Here is an 11,934-nt window from a genome sequence, read left to right on the forward strand (position 1 = left end):
AGTCTGTAGTTTATAAATAAACCAAGTATTACAAAGATTTGTTACCTTTTGAAATAGTTTATTTTGCTGCATTTAATCATTATTACAACATACAGAACCCTATAAAAGTAGTGATAATGAAATAATATCAAAAATAACACATTATGCCTCCTATTTAACAAAAACAATATTTTGACATCTCTAACTTGCCAAATTTTTCAACCAATTTTATTTTCACTTTCATAGTTTTATTTTCAACTGCTTGAAGTTTTAACTGTCTTGGATGTTCATAGAAATGGTTTTTACCAGCTTGTCGCCAAGATCCTGAAGTTTCTGTAGATACCAAACATGTCTATGTTTGACTAAAAGAACTTGGATAAATTAAAGTAGAAAACCGGGAGTTTGGGCTTAAGAAATGAATGAACCAATTGGCGGGCAGAACTTTGGTCACTCGCAGGCCGGATGTGGCCTGCGGGCCGCCAGTTGAATAGCCCTGTCCTAAAGTTTCAGGAAATGTGAGTAATCTTTAGTTGTTGAGGCAGAAATAGTGTATGAGAGAGGGTGCAGATGGAATTTACTGTATATTTTTGAAAACAAGATTTCAGATCTGACTTTTGTTTTATCTTTGTTCACAACCAGAGGTTTTACTGCTCATGGAGAGCCACCAGGGGAGTGTGTAAATACYATATGAAAAAAGAAACAATGAAGGCTAACTGAAACGTATAGTTTCTCTATTAGGTTTCTCAGGGTGCATATGGATCCTCCTAGAATCAGGTTGCACCACAGATGTTCACTAATACGTACAGGTGTCCCTCTCTGCCATCAGCAAACGTTGGCAGGTATGAACAAGTCGTTACCTTGTCAGCAGCATGCATCAGTGCCGTGGTGCCGTTCTTCTGTCTGGCATTCACTCTCACTCCCTTCTTTATCAGCAGCCTCAGGATGTCGTCCTGTCCACCGGCTGCTGCCAGCATGCACAACGACATGCCACTGACGTCCTGCAGACAAACAGGAAAAGCATTAATTCAATACCCAGAAACCTCTCACTAACCTAACAGAAATAGGACAAACTTTGGATAACAAAAAGAAACTATTATTAAGCATTTTTATATTTACATAAGACATCTATTGTTTTAGTGAACCCATATTGTTTGAAAATGAATTCTAGTAACAAAAACATTTCATTCAGCACCATCCTGAAGGCTTTACAATCAAAAGAACCATTCCTAAACCTATCTAGAGCAACAAATCATCATAACTCAAGTTTCCAATAATGTTACATGTTTGAAAATATACTTTATGAGGAACAGGACATGTTGAGGATGCAAACTGAAAATCTAACAGATATCATAATTGTCGATGATTTTGTCACAATGACCTGAAGAAAACTAACAGAACATCTCCCTGAGTTATGTAAACATGTTCATCTGCATAAAACAGGCTGATAGTTAACTTTATGTCCTGCATTTGTCTTAGAATTAATTTAAAAAATGTAAAATTACGATGCTGCTCTTCAGAGAAAAACCCAAATTGTGAGAATGTTTGAATTATTTGAAACTGGAACTTTTAAAAAAATATCTGCAGCTGCCAGTCCTTGGGTCTTTAGCTATAAAATAAATATTCAACATCAACTTATTTCTGAAGAATAATTTCAATGACATGTAAGAGAGTAATCTGAGGTAGGTGTACAAAACTGGAGTTTGTTTACTGTCAGAGACGTGTTCAAAATCGTAATGACTTTTACAGAAACTTTATCCTGCCAGTTTGAAATTAAACAAACTATTAGCACAAAATGATCCTTTGCTACTTTTTGTATTATCAGTAGTTTTRTYATGTACAWTTCATTCTCACWGTTGCATAAAAWTAGACCAAAATGGCTAAAACTAGGCTTTTTATTGTTAGACCAAAATGGCTAAAACTAGGCTTTTTATTGTAGAGAATATAAATATTAATTGGTTTTTGTAAAAGCTAGAAAAGAATCACTGCAGAGACCAAAGAGCCACATGTTGCCCCAGAGCACTTGGAAACAAAATGGATGTAGTCAAATCTAAAACACATCACTGTCCTTGAGCAGAACCTTTTAGCTTCTACTTCATCAGCTTTATACTATATTCAAGCTAATAAGTGTTTTTTTTCTTTGCACTGTCCGCCAACCAAAAGGTCTGACAAAAAAAAAAACAAAAAAAACAAAACAAAAAAAAAAAAACACACACAACCAACAAAAGACAAAACAAAACCAATCAGTTTTAAATATCAAGCCAGGAAGCATTTTATTGTTTAAGCAGATATGATAACTTTACTACAATAAAGCATTAACTGAAGGGACACAATAAACAGGATGAACAGCAACATGTGCTTATACAGCAGCAACAAAGGGGCAAAAGTCTGCAACACCAAAGCACAACATTTAAAACTCTCTCTAGATACTGTATGTGTTGCTACAAAGTCCTTGTTGTAAGAAAGCATCCACACATAAAACAAACACTGGAACAAAGTAAGTCAACCCAGATTTATAACTCTTTAGCTTTACACGTTTGACACTAATGACTTTGGTATAAAAAGAACATTGGTTCAACAGGTTTACTGCAGCTGCTACTGGATCTAACAAATGCATCTGACAGAAATGTCTCAACCACACCAAGTTTCTCCAGCTGACTCCAAAGAAAATTTTACTTGTAATATTAAGAATATCTTCAAAGTCAGCATTTATTTGTCAGAAGATAGAAGTTGACCTTGATGAATATTCAGAGTAAAAAACTAGTTGTAAAAAATGTATGAGATGTTACAAGGCTGTTTAGGTAAACCACAGACCAAAACAGTCTGAAATGTAAGAAACCTGTTCAAGTGTTAGTTTGAAACCCCTAACAAGAACTTTGTTACAAATACCAAGTACTACTAAAATAATACTAATAAAAAAAATAACAGCAAAATTGTTAAAGGAGACAATAGTTAGGCTTGGAAAATAACTTTTTAATCAATGGTCTTTTAGGGCCACTGATGACATTAGCTTTTATTGGATTTAAATAGTCAAAAAAAAAAACAAACAAACAAACAAAAAAACAAAACAGAAAACCAATAATATATACTACACAACTGAATCAGGATCAAACATCTTAAAGTGCCTGTGACATCAAACTTTCAAAATAAATAAGAATGCATTATTGGAACAATAACATTTTACAAAAAAAAAAAAAAAATGCCGCTGAGATGAACAGAGATATTTGCATGCACAGTAACAGGAAGTGATGACAAAGGAGAATGCCTGCATGTGAACAAAACATTGCTACAACAGCAAACAACACAAACAGTATTGAAGAATCTGATGTTTCTTTAGATTATTTTTAGTTACAATCTGAGAGAAACGACAAGTCGGAGTTTGTATAAGCCAGGGATTTCCCCTTTGTTGTTGCTCACCAAGCAAAACAAAAATGGCAGTTATGTTAAAAAAAAAAGAAAGTTAAAACCGTGTATTATGCCACATTTCTTAAATATTAAGATGTTTTCTTCCATTTTTGTATTTGTAGGAAACAAGTGTCACAGGCACTTCAAGCTATAGATTCAATGCAAGCAATAATGGCACAAGTAAAATAACATCCAGATAAGAAATGTTTGAAACAAAATAATACAATGAAAATAAGAACCTTAAGATAGTTTCTGTAAAATACAAAGAAAAACCTAAACAGTCATTATATAGTGTTACAAAAAGCTTAAGTTTCCCTTCCTCTGGAAACAGGTAAACACGCATAGCTTAAATATTTAACTTCAGGCCGCAAGGTATGAAGGCTACCTACAGTATAGGCTACAAGCAGAAGCAAGAATACAGTAATACTGGACTAGGGGTTTAACGATGCAAAGCAAATTAATGTAAGCATTAAGTTGGCAGGATTGACTGCAGCACTTCGAAAACATCTTTTCCCCACATATTACAAAAAAAGCTACTGAAACAGTACAGGTGGAAAGGATAGCCATACAGGCAAGTTATGAGAATAAAGTTAGAGTTTGCGCAACAGGAAATTATCAAGAGAAAAAGACAAATGCCCTGGTGACTTTGAGGAGGAAGCTTTAGTCATAGGTTCACCGGGGTTATGTTAATACTGTTCATTGCCGCTGACTGGTACAAGTTTGTAAACGATGACAAAATAAAGTATAAGTTAAAAGATATTACTTGGGGTCTGAAAGATTAGCATGGTTTAAAATAAGCTAGCTAAACGTTTCAAAATTCTGCTTTAAATTTTCCCACTCAGTGTACATTCATGCACCAAATAACTTTGTCACTGAACTTAATTTTGAAAACATCAGCACGCTTTTATCATAAAGTTCATAACTTAAGGAATGGCAGGACTGTTTGTAAATACCAAAACCGAGACTGTGAACAGTCAACATACATGAAACAAAAGCACATATTTTGAATTTTAAAGCCCCACTGAATCGGAAGTAAAGCCAGAGAACATGAAAATCTTCATCCCTTACTGTTTTTGTGCAAGTCCATTATTTACAGTGACAGATATACTGGACCATCCCACTCAGTGTTGGAAGTCTGAATCTCTGGTTCTGGTGGTATACTTTGTTTAGGGGCATCTGTTTGACTTCTTCTTTTTAGAGACTGAATGGAGTTATGTACAAAATATTTGACTTCTCTCCACGTCCTAGTGCTAAGGACAGGTTCAGCAGCCAAGCATGCGTCGCAATCCTTTTTTCCCGGCACTTTTACAAGTTTAAAAAACTCTCCAAACTGACGCCTCACTGCTGCCTGTTCCTCCTCGCTCCACAACCTCTTGCTTCTTTTTTGAGGCTTCACACCTTGTGTAGCTCGTTTTCCTGCAGAAGACACAGGTGTACTTTCCTGTGCCACCTGAGTGTTTTCAGAAACACTTTGTCCATGAAATGAGGGGACAACCTGCGCAGTAGCAGGTGGGCTTGAGTGGTAAGTGGAGATACTTGAATGGTTCAGGGGTGTGAACGATGACATCACAGATTTACTTCCGTCATTTAGTGTTGAGAATGCAGAGACCATCGGTGCACTTAGAGTATTTAATTGTGTGTACGTAGGACCCATTGAAGTACATGGAGAATTAAAGTTAGTGAACGAAGAAAACATTGATGAACTTGTGTCCTGTGGGGTATACACAGAAGAAGGAAACATACTTGTGGCATTCTGTGTATAAAATGATGACATTGGAAGATTTTGGTTATCTGATGAGTACACATGAGACATTAGGGTGTTTGTAGTGTTGTGTGGAGTAAATGTAGGAACCACTTGAGTATCTGTTGCATTTAATGCCGTAAACGTAGAAAATAATGGCTGACTTGTACAGAGCATATCTGTACTAGTGGAAGCCAAGGAAGCATAACTTGTCGTCATCTCTTGGAAGTATGTTGGTGAGCCTCTCGTGTTTACTGGTGACGGCATGGTCATATAACTTTCTTGCAGGTGTTCTGGATTTACTGTTGTCATAGTACACACAACACTTGTGTCTTCAGCATTTGTATATTTGGTTTCAACTGCAGCTTTTGGACTCTTTGGATTCAATAAACTTTCATTTCCATCCAACTTCTGCTGGTTATTTCTCCTACGTATTGTTTGCAAGCTGTTGTGTACATAGTTTTTGACATCTGTCCAAGACCTTCCTCCAAGGTCTGGTTCAGCAGCTATGCAAGCATTGCATTCCTTTTTGCCTGGGACCTTCATCCTTGTGAAGAAGTCACTCAAGTAGCGTTTCACAGCCGCCTGTTCCTTCTCACTCCAGGGTCTTCTCTTTAAAGGTTGCTTTTGTCGAGTTCCTAAAAAAATAAAAATATATATTAGTGTTCTTTTATGAAAACAATAATATACATGTTATCATACTATATATGATAACTGATGTTATCATATTATATATGATAACTGATGATGAATGTATTGTCCTTTTCCAAACAAAATGAACAGGGTGAGTTCAGTCAGGTGATATTTCACAAAAGCAATACTGCCTGAAATATTACCAAACATTCAAAACTAATTTAATAAAAGGGAAAGTCAATATAATTTAAAAGAACTGAGATAAAAAAAAATTAGAACAGTGGCAATGTAATTCAATTAAAAGGAGTCAGTTTACGGAAAACTCCTGCTAGAGACATAAAAGTCTAAATATTTTTTAGTGATTTTTTTTAACAAAATGCATGACCTTTGGACAAACAGAACAAGGATATGACCTGATTTTTAAAGACTGTCTTCAGCTGAATAAAATTAAAAAATTATTTAGGGGAACAAACTGATTCTGATTCATCATTTTTGAATTCAAGGAAATTCTGACCCATCCAGAGTTTATTGCTAGAAACAAAATCTGAAATTAGTGAAACTCCTAGGACTTTTTTGTATTTTACAAACAGGTATAGTTGAGGGTCATTTGCACAGAAACAGTTATGCAACATAGTTTTAAAAACAGAGAACAGGAAAAGGACTAATCCTTGGAGGATCACCAAATACTAATCAATTTAGGGCATTAAGCATGTTTATTTGTTACAAGTTTTGGCAACAATTCTGTTTAGAGAGATATGTGCAAAACAACTGGGTTGGGTCTAATATTGACCATTCTCTTCTAAAGGATAATGATTTGTTCAAATTATTTAATGTTATTCTTCAGTTTAAGAGAAAAAAAACCAAATACAATTTGAATTCAACAAACCTCAGAGTGAAGTTTTTACTCCAAGTACAAGTTAAAGTTAAATTTAGAATTGCATTTAAAAAATGGGATGTTTGAACACCTATTGCTTCATTGCATAAGTGCAAGTTTAATATTTGCATAAAATGTTTATAATAGTGTTGAAGGATCATATACTGACACACTAACATCTTAAGCAAAAAAAGGGAGATAGTTACCATCTTTTGGAGTCCTCTGTGGACTTGATAGTAGTCCTTGATCCATTTTCAACAGTTCTTTGCTCACTTCCTCCAGCTGGGATGCATTTTTGGAAAGGCCGTAACACTCTAGGTTGCTTCTTCCCAACAGCTTTGCCACTTGATCCAGTTCGTGTTCATTAAGGCTCATGATCTGCCAACAGCAGGCTATCTGTTCTCTTAATGATGAAGACAGGAGTGCTTCTGGATTTTTCACTCCACATTCCATAGCAGCCCTTCGAAAACAATCTAGTCCTCGAATAAAAGATGGCCCTTCAGTTCTTGCAAACAGGTATGGGTTGGTTTTTGACACACCTGCTTGCACTCTATTTTCAACAAGCAGGTCAATTGATGAAACCATCCTGTCTGTTAACAGAACCAGCATGTTTCTTCCAAACTGACCTTCTAGTTCCAGTCTTATAAAACTTGAACCAAAGTCCAACTCCAGTTTTGTGCTTTTCCTTACTTGGTCTGTCGAGGGAATAAATGCACCTCTACTCTTTCTTTGAGTGTAATTTTGTAAGAGAAGCCTACCTACATTTCCTACTCTTCCTCTATTGAAAAGACAGACATTTGCCAAAGTGGCTTCGCTAAGCTTTTTCCACGTAGACATGCTGGGATTTTGTCTTAGCTCAGTTCTTGCTTCATCCTCTTCTCCGGTAATAAATCTGTGGAGCTTCATCAAATCTTCGGTCACAGTTGACTTGTCTACATCAATTTTTTTGACTTCTTGCTTTAAAGAACTGACAAGCGCTTTGCGAGAAAAACACTTGTTCCATTTTGTATCAAGTAGGTGTATGAAATTTTTTAATTCAATTTCTGTTTCACCATCCTCTGTCATGCGGCTTTCTCCAAAAGCTATCTCTGCTGCACGCTTCAAAGAGTAGCCAATTTTTGAAACAAGAGAAATGGTTTTAAATTTACTTGAAGTGGGGTCAAACCCACCAACTTTTTTGACCCCTTCAACAGCTAATTCAAATCTGGATGGTAGACATATTTCATGCAAGTACTTCACAGTCTTGTCAAGTTCATTTACAGCAAGCACAAATCTACCCAACTCTCTCATCTTTTGTGCAATATAAGCAAACTGGGACTTGTCATTGTCATATTTGGCAGACAATGCATTGCCATATTTACAAATAAGTGGGTCAAATCTGATATGTTTGGCGATGTCATCTTGATGCATGATGTTAACGATTTCCTTGCAGCTTCCAGTTAAGAACTCTGACATTGGTATAAAGCTGGAGGCAGCATTACGCCCTTTGTTTACGATTGTATTTTCAGATTTCTGATCTCCTTTCCTTACTTTACATGTTTGCTCGTGTCTCCATAAATCAGTTTTACGATAAAATGCAAAACAGTGCTGGCAAGGCAAGAAGTCACGCACAGGTACAGTTGTTTTTGTCTGTTTTTTGGTAACAATTTCTCCCTCACCACTTTTGAGAACTTGGCAGTTATGCTCATAATCTCCTTTATTGCGAATTTGATCAAGCAATGTCTGTCTGACTTTGGAACCTTTGGGGAAGTGCACTGCATGGGCAACATCTGTTTCTTCTGCATGTTTATTTTCCAAATGCTTCACAAGTTGAGGAAAAGGCTTTTTGCAATACAAGCAGAAGTGCTTTTTAATGGTTTCCTTTTTGTCTTTCTTTGAAATAGTAGAGTTTGTTTCAAGCACTTTCTTGTACGATCTTTGACTTGACAGTGTTGGTTGATGGATCTCCTTGGATTTCCTCTGGTCACTTGACGGTTTTCTAACCATTTCTTCTGTGTCTGACTTGAAAGAAACTGGATCTGTGACATCCGAGTTACCTGGAATCACCCCCTCTGCTTCATTGCATGAATCACTTATTTGTTTGGAAGACCAGTTATTTTTAGTCATGCTTTTTTGTTCCGTTCCTTTGTCTTGCAGTTTGACCACTTCTGTATTTACATTTGTATCTGACATATTCAAAGTCCTTTTGTTATCCCACACATTTTCTTCCTCTGTTAACTTTTGTTTTTCTTGAATTGGTGTGAGGGATGACTTGAATCCAGCATTACTGCTCCCACTTTGTGTACTTTCACTTTCCCTCACCGTTACTTGTTCAGTGTTTATAATGACAGGATAGTTTGTTTTTTTTAAATCCAAGTCTTGTTGCACATGCTTTTTTGCTGAGGCTGGAACACCCTCTTCATTTCTTGCATTGTTAATGTTAGAAGTGAATCTAAGAGCACCACTTGAACTTCGCTCTTCAACCAAGCTCGTCTTTCCTTCACATGATCTCCTCTCAACAGTACACCCCTGTAAAAAAACAAGTATATGTAAGACTCATCGCCAAATTTTACCCCATGAAGAAATTGAATGAACTTAAAGCAGATGTTTAAAAAAATAAAAATGGGAGGGAAAGCAAAAGCTAAAAATTTTCCCTAAACTTTAGTGATGTGGCTTTATTTGAAAATATATATTTATTGAGATTTCCTTTGTAAATTCTTATGCACATTTTGAAATTGCTCTTTAAAAACTTAAGCACCTTGGCAACACCCCGTTAAAAACCAGGATCATTTTAACCAAAGTCTAAATGTTGGACACGCACCRATATTTAGCCCAACATTTATATATATATATAAAAAAAAACAAATCTTCAGTACAATAACCACATGTGACCCATTTAAGAGCAATTAATAGCTTTATTGGATCAAGCAGTGCTTTGACAGGGTAAATGACTAACCAGGTAGTTATAGCGTGCTAAACGAAATGCTACACGGAAAAAAACAGAGCATGCACTGAAACTTAATCTACAGGCATGACATTAAAATTTTGACTTAATCATAAAAGGACACCTAAGAAGTGTCCAGCTTTCTATTTTTTATAAGAGACTTAAAGTGTTATAAAAAATTCATACAAAAAAATAAAATGTAAAATTTAACTCATGCATGCTGCAAACAACAAGCAAGATGTACAGATGCAGCTTTAAAWTTTTTTTTACATGTTCTAAATTCACATATGTTAAGTACCTGCTTTAAAATGGCTCATCTTGGCCAGGAACTTCTTGTGTTGCCGTCTTCATTTGGGCTGTCCACTGCAAAGAAACACGATGACATGGTCTCTAATGTACAAACATTGCATTTAAAGTTAAACAAGAACATTAGGCCATCAAATTAAAATGACAAAATAAATGACCAAATCATTTTAGACCCCATCATAAGAAAATAGGTCATGCAATAAAAATTAGAGAGACCTTGAGCAAGTGTTTTTATTTTGAATCTTTTAGAACTCAAGAAATGTTCATTAAAGTAAAAACCATGAAAGCATGGTTTGATGTTACAAAAACAAGGCAACTGAAAGGACAAATACAAAATACAGAATTATAGCAGTCTTTTTCATTAAATAACTTCCCTTATCTGAGCACCACATTATATATATTTAAAATGGAAATATGATTGATAAATGAAATAAGACTGATCACTGTAGCTAATATTAGCTGGTAATTCAAATAAAACATTTATGTCATCAAGCCAAAAACAGTGATACAATAATGTGGAGAAAAAAAAAACAAAAAAGTTAAATTATGTATACTTCTTTCTCATTTAACCCATTAAAACACTTCGATTTGGGTCCACAGCAGATAAACTGTCCCTTTGGTTCTTTAAAAATAACACGGTTCAACTTTAACCCAAAAATATATTTACAATTGATAGTGCTAGATAAAATACAACCACATGTTTTAATCACTATGAAATGAAATAACCATATTCCATATCTTAATACCATATCTGAAAGAAATAAAACYGTATTCTTACCTGAATAGTTGAAAAAGCAAAGCTGTGACAAACATCCTGAAGAGTTGATTCATTAGAAGACATCCAACAAAGTCTGAATGTAGAACTTGAAGACCTTGGTTCACAGTTTGGAAAATATACCCCAACCCACAATTTAAAAAAGACTTAGGTGCTTATGACTTAAGATCACGAGGCAGAATAATCTCAGCCGTAAGTAGAACCCAGAGAGAACAATTTCACATTTATTTTCTTCTGGATCAACAATTCTATAAAATTAATAATGTAAAATTGTAAAACTATAAAAAATAGTGTTGTAAGTTGTTCCAATTTTACAGGACACTAATCAAGTCAAACTGATTATACGCTACAAAAAGATGTTAAGTTTGGAAAACTATTCCTGAGCTATAATTTAAGTAAAAAGCTTTACACATTTAGACTAGTCAAACATTTTGACTCACCAATTGATTTATTTTGTATAAGCAGGTGTGTCAAAAAATGACTGGTACTGTTGTGTCACCATTGTTTAATTCCAATAAATCTGTAATTTAATACAGTTGTCAGATCATAAATTCATTGTTTTCTATATTATTACCGCTGTAAGAGACAACTAACTACAGCTCTGAAGACACTGGTATTGAAAACAATGTAGTGCTGCAACGATTCATCGATTAATCGACGACTATTCGATTATTAAAATAATAGATGACTAATTTAATAATCGATTAATCGTTTTCTTTTTTTTTGTTCTTTACTTTGTTTTTCTCTCCAAACTGCTTTGACACCTTCCACTGCCACATCTGCCTTTCTGTCCTTGACACACATGCACAGTAGTCAGTGTTCGACAAATCCTATTGCCCGACTGCCCGGGGCAGGTAAAACCCATTGTCGGGCATGTGGGTGTGTTCCAATGCCTGCCCGACCGGGCAGGTAAACTATTTTTTTATAGGGCCATTTATTCAAAATCATCTGAAAATAAATGAAGAAATATGGCATTTTAAAACACGTAAAGAGAGAATAAATCGTCGAAATTTCCCCCTCCCTCTGTAGAAAAGTTACATCTTGCAGTCGTGTCGCAGGATCACTTCCTCCCTCCTTCCCTGCTGCACGTCGCACAGAAAGAAGGTTTAACAACCGTAGATTTTTTCACACCAGTGTTTTCGGAGGAAAAAAATTTTTTTTTTTTTTATGTATTGTTACCCGCAGAGATGAAAAAAATATGTGGACGTTCGTTCAGTCATAAATCCATCTTGCTAATGTCGGCTTCTGCTCTGATGAAGATGAGAGCGCAGCAGCAGCGCGTCAAAAGCTCATTTTATGGC

At 35.4% G+C, this 11,934-nt stretch overlaps 1 protein-coding gene across 2 annotated transcripts in view; it reads right to left on the minus strand.

The window, feature by feature from the left end:
* Positions 1-11,934, minus strand: part of mphosph8 (M-phase phosphoprotein 8) — a 50,688-nt gene that overhangs the window by 13,208 nt on the left and 25,546 nt on the right. Inside the window, exons 8-9 of one of the 2 annotated variants that reach the window (XM_014018985.1) lie at positions 6,836-9,137; positions 3,251-5,760 (exon numbers count right to left, since the gene is read on the minus strand). In XM_014018985.1, coding sequence (XP_013874439.1) covers positions 4,472-5,760; positions 6,836-9,137 — 3,591 coding nt within the window. In that variant the 3' untranslated portion in view covers positions 3,251-4,471. Of the gene's footprint in view, positions 1-836; positions 978-3,250; positions 5,761-6,835; positions 9,138-11,934 lie in introns of those variants that run through there. The other variant, XM_014018986.1, reaches the window with a different exon arrangement.

The sequence above is a fragment of the Austrofundulus limnaeus genome, unplaced genomic scaffold, assembly GCF_001266775.1.
Source record: "Austrofundulus limnaeus strain Quisiro unplaced genomic scaffold, Austrofundulus_limnaeus-1.0 Scaffold206, whole genome shotgun sequence".
Lineage (NCBI taxonomy): Eukaryota > Metazoa > Chordata > Actinopteri > Cyprinodontiformes > Rivulidae > Austrofundulus > Austrofundulus limnaeus.